This window comes from Mustela lutreola, chromosome 4 (genome assembly GCF_030435805.1).
Source record: "Mustela lutreola isolate mMusLut2 chromosome 4, mMusLut2.pri, whole genome shotgun sequence".
In the NCBI taxonomy this organism is placed as follows: domain Eukaryota; kingdom Metazoa; phylum Chordata; class Mammalia; order Carnivora; family Mustelidae; genus Mustela; species Mustela lutreola.
In genome coordinates this window covers 149,406,041-149,429,376 of record NC_081293.1, presented here as the reverse complement: position 1 = coordinate 149,429,376, position 23,336 = coordinate 149,406,041, and the positions used below count along the sequence as shown (strand labels likewise).

At 41.4% G+C, this 23,336-nt stretch overlaps 1 protein-coding gene across 2 annotated transcripts in view; it reads left to right on the top strand.

Annotated features, from left to right (window-relative positions):
* Positions 1–23,336, top strand: part of RAPGEF5 (Rap guanine nucleotide exchange factor 5) — a 221,861-nt gene that overhangs the window by 104,030 nt on the left and 94,495 nt on the right. For both annotated transcript variants that reach the window (XM_059171333.1, XM_059171334.1), the window contains exons 8-9: positions 5,911–5,984; positions 16,393–16,518. In XM_059171333.1, the coding sequence (XP_059027316.1) occupies positions 5,911–5,984; positions 16,393–16,518 (200 nt within the window). The remainder of the gene's footprint in view (positions 1–5,910; positions 5,985–16,392; positions 16,519–23,336) is intronic.

The window sequence follows — 23,336 nt, the reverse complement described above, 5'->3', positions numbered from 1 at the left end:
GTGAACTTCCGGCTAACATACTTGGAATTTTACTTTTTGGAATCATACTTTTTCAGTATTTCTAAGAAAATGATGTTATTTGTGTATTGGAGGAGACCACACTCTTGTCCTGCTTCAGGACAAGGGCTGCAGATAAGAGCCTCCCAGAACGTTGAGAGTCTCCCTTGGGCAGACTGAGACGGATTGCCGAGTTCCCTTTGCCACATCCTTGCTGAACTTGCTTGTGTGTACAGTTCTCGCTCTGTGAATCCAACCTTAGGGCTGGTCAACTAATTTTGAGGTCTTCAGAGATGTGACAAGAAATGTAGTATTGTTTGGGGGTAAGCCAGAAGTAGAGGACGGAGTCTTTCTCCCACTATGTTTTGATGCTAATCCCTGTCTCCTTTGTTTCTATTTATATGTACAAAGAATTATGCCTAAACCTTAAAAACATAGTGCTTGCTCTCAATCCTGAAACTGTTTTTTATTGTCGTGCATGTCCTCTGTTGTAGTGTAATGTGAAATAGTCCATGCCTAGGTGCCAGAATGTTGTTTCAAATAAACAGATAAAATCTTTAAAAAAAAAACAAAAACATGGACAGGATGGTTTCTGCTCACACGGTCCTGCTTTTGCGTCCTTGCCTCTTCACAGTTACTATGACTTAGCCGAGCTAAGTTGTCTCCTGGCCTCAAAGTATCCCTTGTCAGAGCCGTGGGTCCCTGGGTCTGTTCACTTAGGACTTGGTGGACCATCATCACAGCCTCCTACACAGTGGCCACTGGCTTGCCTGGATGATCGATGTGGGAGAGTCCTTGTTAGCCATGGTTTTGTGTAAGTCTAAAAGCAACATGGATGGACGGCTCAGCTGCTCTGGTTCCTACAGACTTTCCTCTTTGGGATAGCATCTCTCTCTATCTTGATTGCTTATAGACCCAAAGGCCAAAAACACACTCAAAGAAGGTATTCAAAAACTTTCTCTGCACTTTTGACATTCAACTTCACTGTTTTGGGGGTGGGGGAGGGGAATGCTGGGGAATGCTGAGTTTACTTGATCTTTCTACTTTCCGGAAATTGAAGACCCTCTACTTATTCGATATTCTTTCATATGCTCTGGTTGAGCTTGACCAAAAACAGGAAAGGATTTAAGCTTCCCAGTTCTGCAGACTCACCTATTTGGCCAAGGGCTTCCAGCTGCCTTTTTGAGGTCCTTGGCAGTGTTGGTGCTCTTTCTGTCGTCTGGTTGAAGCTGTGTACTTAAACTGCTTGTTGGTATGACTTTGCTCGCACCTTCTAAGACACCATACCCTTACCACCCCGTCTGAGCTCTCCTTTCCCCCAATTTTCCCCACCTTTCTGAACCAAGACAGAGCAACACTTCCACCATACATCACTCCCACACACACACCAGGCACCTGTGAGGCCGGATCTTATCCTCTCAAACTTCCCTTTCTCACACCACCAAGAAACATAAGGAAGATAAGCACGTGCCTGGAATGGGCCAGGCCGCACAGTAACCTAGAGGCACAGAAGATGCGCTGAGTACCAAGAGGAGAGGATGGAGCAGTGCCGTCCCTGATGCAGCCGGCCAGAAGCCGCCTTTTCCTCCACACGGCCCCGAGGACAGCACTCTGTGGTGTGCAGGTGTTTGATGGCCCCTGCTAGATAGCTCCTTCCGGTCAGGATCACATCTTAGACAGCTTGATCGTTTTCCAGCGCCTGTCCCTTTGCTTTGCACACAGGCGTTCCATCAGTGTTTTCTGAACCATGGACGGAAACTGAATTAACTTTCCACTTGTTCAGTATCATTCCAGTTGTTATCTGAAAACTGCGGACCCCGCTAGTGTATTCTGTTCTCAAAGAAAGCACAGCACTGCCCTTGAATGGTGGTACCCCCCTTCTGTGGGTCCCCCCTGTAAGAAACCTGTATCTTTTCCACACTTGCCTATTTTTAGTCATTTTCTCCAGACTCTGTAACATCTCCCTCCAGCCTCAAACACAGACAGTCCAGAGGTGGAAGTTCTAACTGGAAGCTAGTTACTACCTCTCCTGCTCAGCTGGTTAGACCTTTTTACTGCTGACTGGTGAGGGTAGGAGGGTCACTGACTCTGTCCCCTGACCTTGGCAGAATGTCACCTGGGAGCCCTTAGGGTTCCTTTCCTGGAGGACCACCTGCCTGTTGTCTGGGAACTAGACCTTGTTTTCCTTCTATGATGCAGAAGGGCATGTTCTCACTTTTAAGAAACCATTTATGAGAGACAGCCCCCTCCCCTACAAAAGAGGCCCCAAATAAGAGTACAATCCTGAAAGATTATGGACTATGAATTGTTTCTGATGGAGATCATTTTCTACAACTAAATCTCGGTTTTCCTGTTTCTCTTGTGACGAAGGGATTACCTTTTGGTAAGGAAAAAGATTTTAGAGATTTTTAGTTAGACATCATGGAAATATAACCCAGATTTTTTTTTTTTAAGATTTTATTTATTTGTCAAACAGAGACGACAAGCAGAGAGGCAGGCAGAGAGAGGAAGGGAAGCAGGCTCCCTGCCGAGCAGAGAACTCAATGTGGGGCTCCATCCCAGGACCCTGGGATCATGACCTGAGCCAAAGGCAGAGGTTTTAACCCACTGAGCCACCCAGGCGCCCCAACCCAGATTTTTTAAAAGTGTAGTCCTGGGATGCCTCGGGGGCTCAGTTGTTAGTTATTTGCCTTCTGCTCAGGTCGTGATCCCAGGGTCCTGGGATTGAGCCCTGCATCAAGCTCCCTGCTTAGCAGGGAGCCCACTTCTCCCTCTCCTACTCCCCCTGCTTGTGTCCCTCTCTTGCTATGTCTCTCTATGTCAAATAAACAAATAAAATACTTAAAACAAATAAAGGCATGGTCCTCTCAAAAAAGAAATAGCAATGCAGTAATCTTAACATGACAACAATATGGCAGATTATTTAATGAAGTGGATTAACCTGAATAAATTCTATGAAATGTCTCTTAAAAAATTAAAAATTAGGGGCACCTGGGTGGCTCAGTGGGTTAAAGCTCTGCTTTCGGCTCAGGTCATGATCTCAGGGTCCTAGGATAGAGCCCCACCTTGGGCTCTCTCCTCAGCAGGGAGCCTGCTTCCCTCTCTCTCTCTCTCTGCCTGCCTCTGCCTACTTGTGATCTCTCTCTCTCCCTGTCAAATAAATAAATAAATAAATCTTTAAAAATTTAAAATAAAAACATGAACTTAGTTGGCAAAATATTCCAAATTCAATTTTCTTCATTTTCATCTAAATTAAAACCTTAAAGAGCAAAAATTCAAATTACAACATAAAGGAAGTACCAAGATACGGTTCCCACTTCATATGGGCACACTTGTCCCACGTTAGTTGCTCTCCAGGAGAATGCTCCCCACTACAGGCTGAGGAAAGACTTATTTCAGTTAGTTAAACAGAGTTCCTAACTCTGTAGCCAAGGCTTTTTTTTTTTTTTTTTAAAAAGTAGGTTCCATGCCTAGCTTGGAGTGCAGTGCAGGGCTTGAACTCACAACACTGAGATCAAGACCTGAGCTGAAATCAAGAGTCAGATGCCCAACTGACTGAGCCCCCCGGGTGCCCTGAGCCATTGCATTTTTAAGTGGAATTTAAAATGTTATTCTGTATTTTTCTCTTGGCATTCTTGTTTCTAGTTTTTCAGAGAAATCATGGGAGTTTTTCTTTCTTCTTAAGTTTTCTCATAATCGGGCAACAGTAGCAACAGGGGACCCTCTTTGAACAAACATTAATGAAACTTTTTGCTGAAAATAGAAGAGAAGCTTCTGTCCACTTCCGCTGTTCCTGCCTGGCCTATAGATGCTCAGTGATGGGAGTTATCCTAGTTATTCGTGGTGTTTAAAAGAAGAATTTCCCTTCCCTCTTTTTCATAAATGGTTATGAAAGCAGTTGTTTCTGTAAGTAGGGGTAGGCATGTTGTACCGTTTGGGGCACTCGGGGAGGAACTGCTCATCTGCTGGTTTTTACAGAGCTCGTACTGCGTACCCAGCATTTTAGATGCACTTCATGCCAAGTAATACACAGTAGGCATAAAAGGCATACAAAAGCCAGAGGTACATGAAATGCTACTCTAAAAAAAGTACAGAGCAGAGAGCACAATATTTGAATGTCTACAAAACATTACGAACCGAACCCATAACTACGGTGCGTGACTTCACTGTCAGAAAGATTGGTAATGTTTTTGCCCTGCTTTTGATGGAGAGAGCAAAAGAAAAAAATGGCATGGCAGATGCAAGGAATAATTTCTTCTACTTAGGAGTCGTGCTTGATTGCTTCTTATCCTCATCTCCCCTGACCCCCAGCCATCTTCAGTTCATTGGCAAGGGGTGTCCATTTTGCCTAAAAATTCAACTCCAGAGCTCTCTGTATCTTCACCTCGTCTCCACCTCCCTGGCCTGAGTCATCATCATTTCTGGTCAGGATGTCAGCGAAAAACTGGTCTCCCTGCTTCCTCTCTTGCTTCTCTCGAGTCTGTTCTCCACAATGAAGCTAAAGGAACTCTTGAAAATATGCATCAAATCATGTGATTCCCAATTTAAAAGTCCTTAGTGCTTTCCTCTGTTCTTAGGCTTATATCTGAATTTGCAGAGTGGTCCATGTTCTCTCTAGCTCCTGTCACTCTCCCATGCCATGGGTGGCTCCATCTCAACCTTGAGGTAGCAGCACAACTGTCACTTCTTCAGGGAAGCACCATCTCCCCACTACGCCACCACCAGAAGTGGCCAACCCCCAGTTTGTTTTCTGTCATATCCCCATTTATCATGATCATCTTATTTTTAAATTAGTATTATATTATTTTTAAATTAAATTATATTATATTTTAAATTATTATATGTTATTATATATTATACATAATATATATAATATATTACATATATTATATATATTATATATTATTATATATATTTTAAAATTATTATGATTATTATTGTTTGTTACAGTAGTAGGTGTGCAGTGACTGTCTTCCCAGCTAGGATGTGTAATTCATCATAAAGTCGGAGCTCACCTGCCTTTTTCCAGGAGTAGCCCCCATGCCAGGCACATAGTCGACACTCAGTAAATATTTTGAAAGTGAAAGAGCAAACTGTACAAAGAGTAAAATAATTAAATCCCTCTGCCTGGATCAGGGTTGTATAGAATGTCATTGTGAAGTTGGAGATTAGGAGGAAGCTAGAGAATTCAAGGAAGACCTTTCGTGATGAACAGGGAATTCATACTTGATAAGATAAGCGATACATAGGCCAAAGCATGGCACTCTGTTTGTTTTTGGAGACTGATTATTTAAACGGTGGTGCCCCAGCTGGATTGTATTAGAGGAATTAAGAGCTTTGTGTTAGGAAATGATTGCACTCACATGGAAAGGGTGACAAGGACTTGGATAGGGAGATGCTGGGGAAAATAAGAAGAGGTCGATTTGAGATTCCAGAGTTTGGAATTTTATAATAATGATGCACTGAAGTGGTCTGAATAGACAATATTATGCTTTCTTTATATGTGACCATAAACTACCAGCCAAAAACCCCCACTTTATTTAAAAAAAAAAAATGTTCTCAGATAAACTTGACCAAAGCTTTCGACTACACCCCAATTCCCCCTTGGCTGAAGCCCAGTACTGACATGCTGATGTCGGGGTGGATTTAGGTGAAGAGAAGAAATGAGAGCAAACTTTTCCACTGCCCTTGATTTAATAAACAAGATAATGTACATGAAAAGTGCTCCCTGTGGTTAGTTAAACTTTCACCCAAATACTTAAGAAAAAAAAAATAGTGCTGATATTTACATTTTGTGACTCTACCTGGCATTATTTTTTCCTGCCAAATTACCATCTGAAAGAGAATGATCTGAAACTGTTTTCTTAAGGATACTACATTTTTTAACATTGTTTCTCTTTTTTTTGTTTAAAGCAATTGAACAAGAGGAAGAAAACGGTGACAAACACGTGATTGGGACAGAAGCTAGAGGTGTCCCAGATTCTCAGGTATGATCAGTTCTGTGGCCTTCTCTCATGACGCCTGTCTTCTGCACTGGGAATGCTGACATAAGGCAGGGGTTTGCAGATGATACAGATACAACCTTCTGTGTTCTGGAAAGAGTGGTATTCCTGGGAACAAAGTGCTTATTTTTGATAGAGAGGCATTTCACAGGAAGGATCCTAAATTGTTAATTATATTTGTAATTTGACTCATGAGGAAGGGACAGAGGGGCAGACATCCTCCACTTTCCAGAGAAAGCAAGGAAATAATTAAAGAGCTAAGAGAGACCACCCTAGAGCAGCCCACCCCCTGGAGACAGCAGAGAAGAATGGGCTGGCTGACAGCAGGACAGGCAGGGCTGGGCCACACGGATGGATGTGTGATGCCTTGCCTGCCAAAGATTCTCTGCCAACACCCACCATCTAATTCACAGCACGGATATGCTTTGACCAGCATCTCATCTCCAAACAGCACTGTGGCCTCACCACGTACACCCTAGCGTTCTCAAATGCTAACATGGTGTAGATCAGAGCATTTAAAGATTCTTGGCGTGGCTGACCCATTATACTTCCTTTCCAGCTCTAAATCTATTGGTTCTGGTCAGAATAATTACATTAGCTTTTTCAATCAAGATGGCACAGGCTGCACTAGTTCAGTAAGTTGAAGGAAGGAACTGTTGGGAGTCGTTTTGCTGTGGAGATACTGAAAATTCTGCCATCACCAAACTTATACTGAAATCGCCTTTCAGGCTTTCAAGCAAATGTGGGCAGGGATTTCCCCCACTAAATGTATTCCAGACTCTCTCAAAGGTTTCTTAAGTCATAAATTATTAATGAGACAGGTATTTCTAAACATACGTTGTTGTTCTTTACTTGTTTTGAGCTTACTCTGTGGGCAAAAGTCTGTCGTAAGGGAATCGTATTTGTGTCTCAGGAGGATACACAGACCTGGCTTTTCAAGATTCTGTGGTTTTCTGTGGTTTTCTTCAGCTGTGCCACGAGTGTCATATACAGGAGGTACCGAGGTTCGAAATCATGAAAGCAGACAAAGCCAGTGAATCCATAATTCGATCAGGAATGGTTTCAATTTAGGTTTGAAAGGCAGGAATTAAGTTCACTGGGGGCCTAACTGTGGGTGACAGGCCTAGGCTGTGGAGGAAGGCAGGGAGCTGTCACCTCCTCTGACTCGTCTGAGAAAGCATGACCTCCTGCCACAGGACAAGCATCAGTTTTGTCAATTTTTGATTCTGCAGGCTATCTTTCCAAATGCTCTGGAGTTAGCATCCTCAGTGGTTCAAGTCATGGAGGGTGAGCTCAGAGAAAACTTTGAGAGTTTTGCCCTCAGAATAGAAATAAATGTTTGTGTGTGCCCATGGGTGTCTACGTTGACTCCAGAACATACTATTTTGATGTTTGGTGTACACACACATAACAGATAGAGCATCTGTATGCTGGGCTCGCTGGTATTTCACATTGTTGCGGTCTTCACTCCGCAGAATATTTTAAGCAGGCAGAAATTGATTTCTCACTCCTTCCCCAACCGCAGAAATACATTGCTCTGGGAAAAATGCCCTGGGGCTGTTGAAAACTTTGGATGTGTAAAGGGTTAAGATGGAGAGATGGGATCTCCTAGACACATTTCCCCCCTCCTGAAAACTCTAATTCTCTCCTCAGAGAGATGTTCCCTCCTTTCTTCTTTTTCTCCCTAAAAATATCTTTTCTGCCTGAGAAACTCCCTGTTTTAATGCAGGGATGTGTGGGGGGAGTGGAGCGAGCATGTAGACTTGGGTTTGCCTCCCAGCCCTTCTTCTGCACAGCCTGTGTCCTTACATGAGTTCTTCAGTGTCTAAGCACAGGTGTTCCTGCAGGGTGACATCAGTGACTTCATCACCATGGTGCCCTCAGCAGCCAAGTCCCTGCAGGTGACCGGCATGCGGGGTTTTCATCTCTGTGAAGTAGGTGGTCTGGGGGCTGACATGAGACAGTGTAGGACATACCAGCATGTGAGAGTTTCAGAGGCAGCATGTCTGAGGTCCAGAGTGAAGCCTTCAGGGCCGGATAGCCTCCTGGCTCTGCCGCTGGAGCCTGGGCAATGTGTTCTCTCCTGACCTTGGAGCCCTCTTCTGTCATAGTACCGAAATTTGGGCAGACTGTTACATGCAGTAGGCGCTCTCCAAAGCACTTTGTTTTATTCCCTGCACAACAAGCCCTTGATTTACCACCGCTTTACAGATGCACTGGTATGTGCCAGGGCCAAGAATCAAACCCAGGCGGTCCAGCTCTGACACCCTGGCTTTTTTTAATTTTTTTTCCCCAGTGTTCGAGATTCATTGTTTATGTACCACACCCAGTGTTCCATGCAATACACGCCCTCCTTAATACCCACCACCAGACAACCTGGCTTTTAATACTTGTGCTAACCTGCCTTTCTAACATCTGTAAAATGGGGGTCATAGTTGGGTTGTTTTGAGGGTTAGATGAAGATGTGTGAGGCAGAACAGTGCCCAGCACATAGTAAGTACTCAGAGAAGTTCATCTCTGTGAGTTACTGCCATGGTTGTGATCATCTGTCACATTGCTTTTCGGTTTGAATATCAAAGGTGTCTGGCTTGCTGGCAGTATTACTCTCTAACATTATGCTGTCTTCACATACATAAACGTTCTACACTCATTTATCACTCTTTTTTTTTTTTAAGATTTTATTTATTTATTTGACAGATCACAAGCAGGCAGAGAAGCAAACAAAGAGAGAGGAGGAAGCAGGCTCCCCGCTGAGCAGAGAGCCCAATGCGGGACTCGATCCCAGGACCCTGGGATCATGACCTGAGCCAAAGGCAGAGGCTTTAACCCACTGAGCCACCCAGGCGCCCCTCATTTATCACTCTTTATATAGGACTAAAGGATTAGAGAATTTTTTAATCAAAATGTGTAAAATTTGGGGGGCACCTGGGTGGCTCAGTTGGTCGAGCATCCAGCTCGTGATTTTGGCTCAGGTCGTGATCTCAGGATCGTAGGATTCAACCCCATGTTGGGCCCTGCGCTCAGTGTGGGATCTGCTTGGGATTCTTTCTCCCTCTCCCTCTGCCCCTCTCCCAGCTCTCCCTCTCAAACAAATCTTTTAAATTTAAAAAAAAAAATATATATATATATATATATATAACTTTATATATATATAGATATATATATGTATATATCTATATATATATAATTTTTGCAGTGCCTGGTTGGTTGAGCATCCAGTTCTCAGTTTTGGCTCAGGTCATGATCTCACGGTCATGTATTGAAGCCCACATTGGGCTCTGTTCTCAGTGGGGAGTCTATTTGAGACTCTCTCTCCCTCTGTCCCACACTCTCTCCTTGAATAAATAATATTGTAAATTTTTTTTAAAATGTAGAATTTTTGCCAGGTTCTAATTCAGGGCCCTTAATGTGATCTTTAATGAGTAATTTATAACATATTGAACTTTGTAAATTCTTCCTTTGCTTCAGGCGTCCATTGACCACTGATTCAGTAATTATTTTCATGTCTCCTAGCCTCCATTTGTATCAATCATTTTAATATTAAGTGATGATAACTGTTAATTGTATAAAGTAATTGATTATCAGTAACCAAAGTGTGACTTCTTTTTTAATACATGGAAGAAAGCTGTTATTTAAGGCTGTGATCGTGATCATAGAAAATAGATGATCATTTAAAATCCTTTATGTTGGAATCTATTAGAATTTGCTTTTTTCTTCTTCTTTATCATTTGTCAACTTTGCTGCCCTGCTTAGCAGTGCGGAAAGTAATGTTTACAGACCTGAGCTGAAATTTCAGGTCCAAACAAGACAAAATATTAGTGTCCTCCCTACTCCAATATGAATGTTCAGGGAATCAAGTATTTGAAATACATAAACCTTTTACTTCATCAGCTATGTAAATGTATGGCAGTGCATTTTTTAGTTTTATCAGAAGAGCAAATTATGTAAGTATAATAGATTAAGAAAATATTTGAGGGAAACAGCAATTATAAATTCCATGTAATTATGGCTTCTGCCTCCTTCCCTCCTCCCACTCTGCTCTGGCAGGATGGAGCTTCATACAGTGTTTATATAGGATGGTTCTGTCTGACCAAAATGCAATTACAGAAAAGAGGAGGATCTGAGAAGTGAGCCTTCCTGAAGTTGGTGCCTTACCTGGACAGGGAGGGGCCAGGAGTCCCTGAATGACTCTCAGGCTCTGTGATGCCCCAGCATGGTGTCTGAGGCCTGTCCTAGTGATGCCCTGGGCGGGAGTAAACCTGCCTCACGCTCCCCATCACATGCACTTTTCACTGTGGACGCCACGTGGCCCTTTCCCTCAAGGAAGGGGTATATTTTTGTAGCCCATCCAAGAGGAAATTTTTCATAGTTTCTTTTCCTCTCTGAAGAAATTTGAGAAAATGAATACTTAGTGCCCTACAAAATAAAATAGCTATTTATTATTATTATTATTAATTTATAATTTATTATTATATTTAATATAGTATAAATATTATTATTCTATAATTACCATATGATATATTCTAGTATATATTACATATTACGTTATGTTATTATTTTTAATTTTTCTTTTTAAGATTTTTTAATTTATTTGTTAGAGCGCAAGCACAGGCAGACAGAGTGGCAGGCTAGAGGCAGAGGGAGAAGCGGGCTCCACGCTGAGCAAGGAGCCCGATATGGGACTCGATCCCAGGACACTGGGATCATGACCTGAGCCAAAGGCAGCCGCTTAACCAACTGAGCCACCCGGGCATCCCTATTTTTAATTTTTAAAAGGTTTTATCTATCTATTTGAGAGAGAGCATGAGAAGGGAGAGGTCAGAGGGAGAAGCAGATTCCCTGCTGAGCAGGGAGCCCGATGTGGGACTCGATCCCAGGACTCCAAGACCATGACCTGAGCCGGAGGCAGTCACTCAACCAACTGGGCCACCCAGGCGCCCCCATATTATGTTATATTATTGATATGTTATATGTTTTAATGTATTATTTTTATATATTTGCTATTAATATTATATCTAATTTATTATTATTTAGTGTGAATTGTGTTCAGAATTTTCCTGGAAGGGATTCCTTTTTTTTAAAATTTTTTTTTTTTTAATAAACATATAATGTATTATTAGCCCCAGCGGTATAGGTCTGTGAATCGCCAGGTTTACACACTTCACAGCACTCATCATATCACACACCATCCCCAATGTCCATAACCCTACCACCGCTGGAAGGGATTCTTAATATTTGTTGCTTAGGGAGTATGTGCATACAGTTGAGTCAAATAATATATCTTCCCATCCTATCAGTGTTTCATCATTTGAATTTTCTAATTTACTTTACAAATTTCTGTGTGAGATTGAATTGTTAAAGAAGTGACTCTATTTAGTAATAAATAAGAATTTATCCAAATACCATGAACCTGTATTAAGTAGCATTCTGTTACTACAAAAGTGCTTACTTGAAACGTGGGCTCTTTTGTTCTAGTTTTCCTTCTCTTTTTGCATGATATTTTACCTAAGTGTTTTAGAGAAAGTGGTTTTTAAAGTGAAGATAATGCAAACAGTGTTTTCATACACGAAATGTGCTCTTTCACCTTTTGTCATGAAGGTGTTTCATATATCATCCTTGTAGTGTTCCTAAGGGAATCCTGTCCAAGCACCATTTAACCACAGAAAGAATGGACCCAACATTTTTATGACTCCGTTTATAAAAGAAACAGACTTTAATTTACATTCACAACATTGCTCTCCTCAAACACTGAAAATCATATGAATAGCTTTAATTATACATTACAGAGATTTTTTTTTTTTTCAAAGCAGACCTTGAAATGAGGCTCTTAAATAACTCTTCTGACAGTTCCAGATTAATCTTTTATTTTTTTTCTGGCTTAGCAGTGTTAGGTAAACTGTTTATAATTAATTTTGTATAGACAAATTAAGTAGTTCAAGAAGTGAAAGTCTAGATCAAGGGCTGTTACTTATATTGCTTCTCCTGCCATAACAAAGCTCCCAAAATGTATTAATAAATTCATGGGTTTTTCAAATTAAATCACTAAATTACAGAGCTGTGAAAGGGACCCCCAGAGAACATCTGGCTGAGCACGGTGCTTCCTCAGAGGACTGTCTTAGAAACTATTTAGGATGTATGGGCATCTCTCTGGGCTTCAAGTTCTCTAGGGAATGAAGAAGCATTCATAACCCTCCTGGAAAGCCTTTTTTTGATGGTTGTTATGTAAGGAGTGCTGTAGAATTGATTATCTTATAAAAAGACATCTAGAAATCATGCAGAAACCAGAAAATTCAAGACTGTAATATTCCTTTTTTAATTACAAGATGTTTTAATTATAAATATGAAGCAATTGCTCTGAAATCCATTCTTAAAAGTAATAGCATTTTGTGTTTAAAATACATAATTTGTGCACCCAAGTACCTTGTTCTAATAAAAATATGTTTCCTCATTAAAGAAGAGTCTATATTTAGAATCCTAAGCATATGATCTAAAGAATGTTTATTGTTACTTAACCATCATGTTCCCACAGAAACCAAAAAAACAGTTAAGGTGTCTTAAGTTTTCACTACTCAGTCCCACCGTCTTTTTGCTAATGATATCAGTTATTTTTTAAAAATGTATATGATGGGGTACCTATGTAGCTCAGTTGCTTAGGCTTCCGATTCTTGGTTTTGGCTCAGGTCATGACCTTGAGTTGTGAGGTCAAGCCCTACATTGGGCTCCGGGCTGAGCCTGGAGTCTGCTTGAGATTTTTTCTCCCTCTTCCTCTGCCTCTCCCCCCACGTACACACACTCTCTCTGTCTCTCTAAAATAAAAAAACATCTGGGGCACCTGGGTAGCTCAGTGGGTTAAAGTCTCTGCCTTCAGCTCAGGTCATGATCCCAGTGTCCTAGGATGGAGCCCCGCATTGGGCTCTCTGCTCAGCGGGGAGTCTGCTTCCTCCTCTCCCTGCCTGCCTCTCTGCCTACTTGTGATCTGTCAAATAAATAAATAAAATCTTTAAAAAAAAACAAAGAATGTGCATGGATCTGTCTCCCATATACATACCATGGAAAGACCGTCTCCAAATCAGAACACATGGGAGCTTAGCCCAGTTAACTCTGAAACCTGGGCTGATGAGGAGGAACAGGCTCAGTCTCATGCCTGTTTAGTTCTAAGACGCTTTCCTCCTACGTATCCCCCTTCCTGGCCCCAGCCCCCCCCACACACACACACTCCGTTATACAGGGCACCCCACTGGGGAGCACGGAGAGATTAGGACTAATCCATCACACTGCGAAATAAACAACCACAGGGCAGGTCCTAAGGTTGCAGGGTCACGAACCTCCTCTCTAGGCTCGCAGGACAGTATGTTAAATGCTGTCAGGATGACATGGATGGAGAGAGAAGAAATTCTAGCTGGCCGACATCAATGAATTTTTTAGATAACAGAAATTTATTCCTCTAAGTGTCAGAGCTTTTAAAGGATGTTAATCATTTGTAATATAGGAATCCCCCTCCCTAGTTTCCTTGCCTTTTTAGTTTGAAGGAGGATATTTAACACCACTGATCCTCTTGTACCTCTCTAGTATTGATTAAAAGTGCCTCTTCAAGATCAGCCCATGTATTTAGCATTACATCAGGTAATGGGCTCCATTAAAATCCCAAGAAACAGAAACATGCTCCAAGGAGCATGGCTAGTATGGTAAAGGGATCTAAAAATAAAATCAAGTGGGCCCTTAGTAGTGCTTGACCATCTTATACTACTTCCCTTGTCCTGTTTCCTTCCAGGTTGGGAGGCAGCAAACCACAGTTGACTCCCAGTTTTTGTAAGTGAAGTGTTACTGGAACACAGCTGTGCTCTTTCACCCACCTATCATATCTGCTGCTTTTGTACTAAAACTGCAGAACTGGGTAGTGGCCCGAGAGACCATGTTGCCTACGAATCCTGGAATATGGACACTCTGGCCCTTTCCCAAAAAAAGGGAATTGCAATGACCACTACATGCATTCTTTTATTATACCTCCACAGCATCTTCTCATATTCTCTACTCTCAGCTAATAACTTGACTTATTCTTTGGGGAAATAGAAGCATTCAAAAGAGAATTTCCAGGAGGGCCTGGGTGGCTGTTGGTTAAGCGTCCAACTCTTCATTTCATCTTAGGTCATGATCTCAGGGTCCTGGGATCGAGCCCCATGTCCAGCTCCTGGCTCTCCTGGGAGTCTGCTTGAGATTCTCTGCCTCTACCCCTCCCTCACCTTGCACACATGCACATGCGCTCTCTCTCTCTCTCATCCTTAAGAAGAGAAATATGTCCACCGACCTGCATATTTACCCATGTACTTTACCTGCCCTCCTGTTACAGTGAGTGACATGTTCACAGTCCTGTTTCTGTCTGATAGTAGATATTTATGCTTTCTTTGAGCCTGAAGGACATTACTCCCCAAAATGCCCCCTCTCCATCCCGCATCCTCAGGTTTCCCTCTGTGCTGGATGATTTCTAATAAGATAAGCAGACGGGAACATCCCTCACCATAAACAAGCAAGCAAGCAAAACTCCTTTCAACATCACTCCTGAGCTAGTGTCCTGTTGCTTGTAACAAAACTCCTCAGAAGGGTTGTTGCTCATTCTCTGTTGAACCCTGAGCTAATGCAGCTTTTTTCCCCCCTACCACTTTTTTTGCTCTAAAAGAAACTATCCTCAAAAGCCACCGATTACTTCTGTCAAAATTCTGTCAAATCTATCATTTCGAAACTATCATACTTGACATTTCAGCAGCACTCCATACAGTTTTTCTCTCCCTCCTCCTTAAAACACCTTCTTCACTACTCACTGGTTTCTCCTCCTAGAGGAGGGTCTTGGTGGCAGAATCCCGAGCTCAGCGAGGAGTCTGCTTATGGATCTGTCTCCCTCTCCTTCTGCCCCTCTCCCCACTCACTCACTCTCTCCCTCTCTTTTTAGAATAAATAAATAAATAGATAGATAGATAGATAAATGAATAAATCTTTTTAAAAAATTCAAATAAAAGGCAAAACTGGTACTCATGGCTTGACGTTGAGTGATTTCGGAGTTTTGTCTGGTGTGGTAAGGGACTTTCCAACAACCGTGACTCTCCGACAGTACACAGGCTCTCTTAAGATAAACTGTGATCCCTGTGCAAGAAGCTTGGAGACAAACTGGACGGCCGCTTGTGAGGGATATTTTAAAAATAAACATCTGACTTTGGGGGAGGAATTCCACTTGCTGTCTCCTGGGAATCTGTGATTTGGGTCACTTGAAGAATTTTCTGTTTCCTTCCTAGTTGTTGGAGAAGTGGTTAGATAAGGAGCTATCTTTGCTCTTGGGAATAAAGATAATAGTCATTGTTTCGCTTGCATGGAGGATCCCATTTTATCGATGCCCGCTCAACAAAATGGTTATCTTTGGCACAATTAAGACCATGAAGCTGAACATCACTTGCTGGCCCCTTCTTCATATTTGGTCCTGTTGCTAGGTCCATTCAAATCTTGTACATTAAAAAAATAAGAAAAATCCTGTATAGTTGCATTGTAGATTCCCAAATTTTGATTGCTCCTACCAAGAATAACTTCAGATTTCATTAATCATGTCCTGATAGGTCAGGACATTTTTTTTTTTTTAATAATTTGAGCAGAAACAGTTAACAATTTGTGTTATAATGAACATCTTGTTTTTCTAATGAAAGTCTTAGATTCTTCTCCTTCATATTATTGTTACTTAGGTACTTTGGCATAATAAAAAATGTGATGCTTAATGGTTCATTTCCAATCCCTGATGACATTTGAAGCTTTCTTTTTGCAGTTTATTTTTAATAAACTTTTTAAAAATCATGTTTCATGGAACATTAGAAGTACTTTGCTAATAATGCCCCACAGTAATTTTCCAGTTGTTAAAAAGAAAAATCTTGTGATCTTGTTAAACTCCGTATTTATACATGGAATAATCTGGTGGCGTAAAAGAATTAGGAGCTTGTGTACTGTTATTTTTAGTCCTCTGTATCATTTCACCCTTTTTGTCAGAGTGGTTGCTGGCTAACTTTCCCATGAGTTTTTAACCTCTTGTGAGGCTTTGCTTATGTAACAGGAAACAGGCTGTCAGGAACAAATAGTGGCATATCAGGAGCTCACTTCAGGAGCAAATGATTTAGTTTGCTCTGCCCTTCCCTCTCTTAAAGTGGACTGATACGTGATCTGAACTTTAAGACTTGGGGTGTGAGCTTCCTCGGTTAAAATAATTCAGTTTCAGTTTTGGAAAGGCCAACTGTATGACCAAGACCAAGCATTAATGCAGACAACAGAGAAGATGAGCTTATTGTAAGGCGAATTGTGCAGTGGTGTCATGTCCTGGGACTGTGGATTTAAGTATATCTTCGCTTTCTCTCCGACTCTTAAGGCAGGAGTGATGTGCAAACTTCAGGAGAGAGATGACATCGGACGAATTGAACTGGTCCAGAAGCTGGCGAGAGAAAACTGTCAGTTTCTACAGACCGACAAAAAAGAACAGGAGAAATCTGAACACGTAAGCCCTTTTTCTCTTGGGGATGCAGGTTGGAAAGGGGTGAAAAGTGTTTCCGCCTGGCTGCATGCTTGAAGGAAAAAATATTTTAAATTCTTTAGTTTTGGGGGTTTTTCCCCCCCAAGTCATCCTCTTTACTAAAAATGACAGCTGCTCATAACTCAAAGCCAGACATTCACAACACTGGGTACATAAGAGAGCGCTCCTCAAAAGTAAATCCTGTAGAAATAGAAGAATATATGTAAGCAAATACGAATGCCTGTGTATGATTTTTGATTCAATGGCTTTCAAGTTTGACTTTGGGAATTCTACCCATCACATAGTTTGTGGAATATGAATTTTGGAAGAACATTCTGATGTACTTTTATGTTGAGTATGGCATGGCTCTAGTCACCAAACAAATGTACCCAGTAGAAAAAGGTAAGAACAGAATACTAGATTATAGACGCCTTCACCAAGTGGGAGAGTCAGAAGGGAGTTTTCCCAGTATCTTATGAATGTTTGTGTTCCAGCAAAAGCTCTGTTGTTTGCAAGGAGTTAAACTGGAGGAAAGGGATGCTCTGCTTCCTTCTCCTGAAAGCAGTAATTCAGATTGAACTTTAGAACTGAGAATGCTGTCCTCACGCTGGGGGGACAATGGCACCGCTTTCTTCTACTACACATTGTCATTGGTTGATTTTTTTGTTGTTGTTTGTAAGACTGAGTTCTCAGTGCTCAGCTATCCAGGGTTGCTCACGAAAGGGAAAATTCTTCAGTGTGTATAAACATGTCTTCATGTCTTCCTCTGACTTTAATTTTTCCTTGGAAGTTTATGTCCAACCCCTTCTAAAGGGGAAAAATTGCTTCATTTTTTTTTCTGCTCTCAGGCTCAGTACACATGCCAGGGGTTTACTGAGCAGGAGGTGAGATGAAATGTTCAAGGCGGCAGGCTGTTCAGTTGAACATAACACGCCCCTAACAGTGCAATGTCAGATGATAACAATTGGTGTCTCGAGGGGGAAAATAATCAAGCAGTTTCAAAGCCTTGCGACTGAGCTGTTTCAGGGGTGTCCGGCGACTTTCAGTGAGAGTGGACATCTTAGCAGCCTTCACTTCAGTAGGTACTACTGGAAAGTCCAGGAACTTGTTTCAGTTGTTAAAAGCATCCTGAAGGTTGACTGTATCAAAGACTGACCCTTAATCTCTGCCGTGTCCTTAGAATATTTGAGTATCCAGGGCACCTGGGTGGCTCAGTGGGTTAAAGCCTCTGCTTTCAGCTCAGGTCATGATCCCAGGATCCTGGGATCAAGCCCTGCATCAGACTCTCTGCTCAGCAGGGAGCCTGCTCCTCCCTCCCCCCCCCCCCCCCGCCTGCCTTTCTGCCTACTTGTAATCTCTCTCTGTCAAATAAATAAATAAAAATCTTAAAAAAAAAATAGAATATTTGAGTAGCCTAGTGTGTGACTTAAGTTTCTAATTAGAAGAGCAATAGTTTTCATTTGCCATATTTTGTTGATTTCAAAATGCACACTTCCCCTGCATTTTAGCATCTCTGAAATCAGGGTCATCTCAATGATTGATGATAGGAAAACACATCATGGGTTAACCGTCAGCATTTTCCCTTCCTAGCGGTTCTTAAAATGAATGATATATTTCACAATGAATTGCATATTCAGTGTAGTGGACCAGCAACAGCCTGCGGGTAGGGCAAGATCTTTTAAAGCCAAACCCATGGTAGAGTACCAATTCACCAAGGCTAGAAATCATCGGCCTTATGCCACAGACAACTTCAGGCTTCTTTTAAAAGATACCTACCAGTGTTGCCTTTGCCTTGTCTTTAGTTCAGTCTGGAATATTATAGTCAAAGCTAATGAGACGATCCTACCCTCCAAATATGTGTTGGAAATCCAAACTCGATGCTGGTAATTGTAACGACTTCTAACAGGAGACAGAAATTTAGTGGTAGAAGAGTGACAGCTTTGCTTTTGGTTATCTGCTATTGCTGTCTCCTCTATACCGATACCTAAAATGAAGTTTTCGTCCTTCAGCTTAAGATTGTAAAACGCAACACTAGGGTTTGTTACTTCTTACATGAATGTCGTGATATGAATGCATTAGCAGCTCTGATAGTGTTTATGCTCCTGAGAGGAAAGACGGTGTATAAATCAGCATTGGAATTACGGCCTTGCTACATAGACCTTTCTTTTTTTCTTTTTCTTTTTCTTTTCTTTTTTTTTTTTTTTTTGGAGCTTTGAGTGAGGAGATGTGAATATTCAAGCTCTTTCTTCCTCAGTGATGAATATAACCTCGGCTGTTCTGCCATGTCCCTCCTGCAGGATGACAGCAGTTGAACTACTCAGCTCTCGAGGCTGATACTGATGTTGTGTTCCACTCGATGGGTTATTTAATACTAGATGCTTATGCTTTTTGCAGTGACGTATTAGGAACAAAAACCATCTGATAGATGATCTGACTCATTTAGGTCTTGAGCATTTGATGTTATCTCCATCTTTGCTTCCTCACGGAGTTCACCGTGTTCATGAGCTGGGGACGGCATTTGCCTTTTTCCTGCCCTCGCTCTCTTTTCAGTGGTGGTCATCTGCTCTGGCTCATGAAAACGCTGTTATAACACGCAGGATGTACAGAGGAAACCGCCGTTTACCCAGTGTAAACCCAGACCCGCAGTTTCTTCTTGTAATAGCAGTAACAATGATGACCCAACCCTGGAGCTACATACTGATTTCCTTTCTTTTATGATTTTAAAATGCTTCACCTACCTCATCTGCCATTCCTGGGCCAAAGCTATTTAAGGAGGCAATGGTGAAATTTGAGTTAAGAGTCTAAGTTACCCATGGAGTCTTTTTTTTTTCTTTTTTAACTAAACTACATTGCTTCTCCAGTTCTAGAATACCACATCACTTTAAATACGTATGTGCCAAAAATGAGAAAGCTGCTTTAAAGTACCACTGAATAGAAAAAGAAGCTTTTGTTGCTGGTGCATCTTGTTACAAAGAGATGGAGCTTCAAGCTTTCCAAGCAGGCATTTCTCCTATTTTCTCAGACTGGTCAATGCCATGATTATAAGTGCAGCTAATTAGAGACACACTTCGCTCTGAGCTTTTGGCAAGGTATTTCTGAAAGAAAAATATTTAAATGTATAATTACCACAAGTTTCTCAGGAAGCACTTGGTTTTCTTATTTTATATTAACAAGCTGTAGGCAAAATTAGCCCACACTCATTACTAAGTGTCGAAAATCATTATGTGAGAACTTTAAGAAGGGGACAGAGATTGGTTGTTTCTTCTAAACATTATGATAGTGGCGTTAAAATTTGGTCATTAACTCTTTAAAGAAATTATTTCTTTTGTAGGTAGGCATCACATTTCCTAGTCTTAATCAAATTATATTAATAAGGGAAAAGCCTGTGTTACCACAGGCCTTTCAGCTTACCTGGGGCTTTTCAGCTTGGCCTGGAAGGCTGACTAATGGCCCCAGCAGGGGGGACAGGGAAGAACCTGGTAGACAGAGGGACCAGCAAGAATGCACATGACTTGAGTGCTGGATGATTCATGGGAATAAAGGGGAGTGGGTTGTGAGGGAGGTTACCATTCAGCTGCATAAGACCTAGTAAGCCACTGTAAAGAGTTTAGACTTGTTTTTCTGGCAAAGGAAAGCCATCAAATAAGCAAAGTGGCACAATCAGATGGAGTCTTTGTAAGATCCCTTTGGCATTGGAACAAATGAGTGGAAAAGAGGAGCGTGTTGGAGAGAACCCTTGGAAAACTATTGTAGTGAATCAGGTGAAAGGTGAAAGACTGAACCAGGGTGGTAGATGGGAAATGAGAAAGCTGTAGATGTAGATAAGAGATGGTAAAATTGGCAGGATTCGGTGACTGGTAATGAGCGGGTGGGAATGAGTGTTATTTTCTATTAGGTGGTAGACATTAGAATGTTCTGTTTAGCAATAGAATGGTTGGTCGCCTTCACCAAAAAGCTATAAAACATTTACCTTGCTTTTGTGTTCCCGCAGTATGTTTCAGGTGTCTGAGATAAAAACTAAAGCACACTGTGTTTAACTTATTGGCACATTGTGAGCTGGGGATTCTGGATAGCGGCATGGAAACTATATAAGCCATCTTCTCAGACCAGACCTTTTGAAAATATCTTGGACAAACAGCACCTCTGGTAGCCCCCAAAAGAATTGGATTATTTAGCCAGAGTTTGGCATTTGCTGCAAAGATTTGTGTGCCATCTTTAGAATTAGCCGTGATTTCAGGAATGCTCTCTTGACCCCTATAGTCTGAAATGGTAATACCATGCTGTTATTTTAGAATACTCTCAATTATTTATTCATTGAGCATACCTTTAGTAAAAGCAAAGTCATAGGGGATTCAGAATAACTATGGTGGATGTTTCCCTGAAGAAGTATAGTCATGTTGTGGAAAGAAGTCATTGACACAGGTAACTGAGATACAAGAAGACAGTGTTGGTAATCCCCAGAGAGATACACAGAAGTTAGAAGAAGAATTTCCACCTGGAAAACAGGAGTTTCTCTTACAGCAGAGATAAAGTTTGATGTGGACCTTAAAGTGGGTTTGGGTTCTATTAACAATTTAAATTGAAGAAGAGCATTGCTAGAAGGGAGAACAGCATTAGAAAATGCACAGAACGTCAAAGTACAAGGTATTTTTGGTCATCAGAAGACATTCTGTGTCACCAGCCCCAAGTGGGGCTGAAGGGCCGAAGGGAAGCAGGAGAAGGAAGATTTCTTGAGAATTGAGATTGGGACCAGACCATGGGGATTTTTTGAAGGCTGAAAAGTTTTACTGAATTCTAAAGTAATGAGAAGTCACTGATGACTTGGTTTTGTTAGTTTTCCTAGAAAAGGAGGAGTGGGGGCAGCACAGGGGGTGGGGAGCTCTTGTGAGGTAAATGATGTGCTTCAGTTTGGTACATTAGAAAACTGAGGCTGAGGAGTAGCTATGCAGAGCTGGGCTAAGAGCGGTCTCACGTCAGTTGGCTTCTAGGATGTATCTTCTCTCCACAGTCATTACTGGAGGGAGGGCTGATCAGAGGACAGGAAACCAGGACAACAAGAATCATGATGATCCCAAGAAAGAGGAATGGCCAGGACCACCCTGGAAGAAAGAGACAGAGCGATTATGTATTGACAGGACAGTAGTGGCAGATATGGGAAGGATTACAGAAAAGAGAACGCTAAGGTGCTCGCTTAGTTTGAGTCCTAACCTAGATTTGAAAAGCATGTAAGCTGTTCATATTTTCATATCTGTGAGATAACTGTATGAAAATATATATCTACAGGTAGGTCCTTCCTGGAATACAACTGTCCTCTTGACCAGAAAACTAGAATTATTTTTTCCGAACATGGAGCTTTGTAGCGTATTAACTTGTGGAATAGAAATACCGGTGGTGGCTGCTAAACCGAGTTCCTAATTTCCAAACTGCTGAAATGTGGATGTGTGAAATGTATGTGAGAGCCTCGCTAAGCAGTCCTTTCCCTAGAGACTCGAAGCATAACCCGCCCTCTTCCCACCGGTTTTCTTCAGTTCCTTTGTTAAGTCTGAGGACCCACCCTACTTCCTTCCCCTTTTCACATTTGCTTCTGAAAAATGGGTGGGAAGGGGATTTTGCTGAAACTAAATCTTGGCATAGCTGTCAGGGTAGGGTCCCTATCACTCAGCCTCCACCAGGCTTCCTTTTCCTTGTTTCCTGCAGCCTCATCCTGCAATTCTGCCTACGTCAAAGGGCCCCTTGTTCATGGATGACTCGGGGAGAAGTGGTTTGGGGTATCCTGGCGGCTGTCCCTCTTACTTCACCTATTAAAAGTTAGCCTCTGCCTTTTTCCAACATTCATTTGTCTCTTCCTTTGTTTAAAAAATAAAGCTAAGTATAAGTTGGAAGCCCTGTTTTTACTCTCTATGAAATACTAAAAGCAAAGGTGGTTTTACCGTTCTGTATTCATACTTGCATTATACATCTAGTGAAGTTAAGAGCAATCATAGCATTATTTAAAGTTTATCAGTAATTTTGCCTAACCGAGGAACTACTTAAATACAAATAGGATTTTATAACATTATTGCTTAATAATGAAAGTCAGAATTCAGATGTGATAAGCAATTCATTATATATTAAGTTGCCCACCTGTAAACTGAGAAATTGCTCTATAGAAGTGATGTTATTTTTCTTACTAACAGAATCTTGACTTTGTGTTGGTTTGGTACTAAAGTACCTCTTCATAGGAGAGAGACGCCCCCGAATGAACAGTTTTAAGTTCATTTTCTATCAGGATTAATATGGCCACAAAGTAACACAAAAATGGCAGAAGATAATTCGTGCCTCTGAGAAGTTTACCATTGAGCTGAGGGATGGAGGGGAAGTATTTACACATGGAAAACAAGGAATCATCCAAGACAGTATTTAGTCAAGTGTTTAAATACTTTCACAGGCATTAGGAAGTAAATACCTCTGATAAACATTTTTCACGAATGCAGCGGTCCATACTCTTCTGTGTTACACAGCAAGCTTTACAAGTTTGGTTCCCTCCACGGGGTCTTTAAATTCTAGTTTTGCTGGGTTATTTACTTATTTATTTATTTACCAGAGAAATGGCCCCTAAGCTGCCAGTGAAAGTGATGGGCTCATGCTGTCTGGTGGAGCCATCTGCTCATTAGCTATATTTTTAAGTTCTTACAAGAACCCACTTGCAAGTCCTGACATTTATTTTTAAAAAATGAATTTCAGTGTTTTTATTTATTTTTTTTAAAGATTTTGTTTATTTATTTATTTGACAGAGAGAGATCACAAGTGGGCAGAGAGAGGCA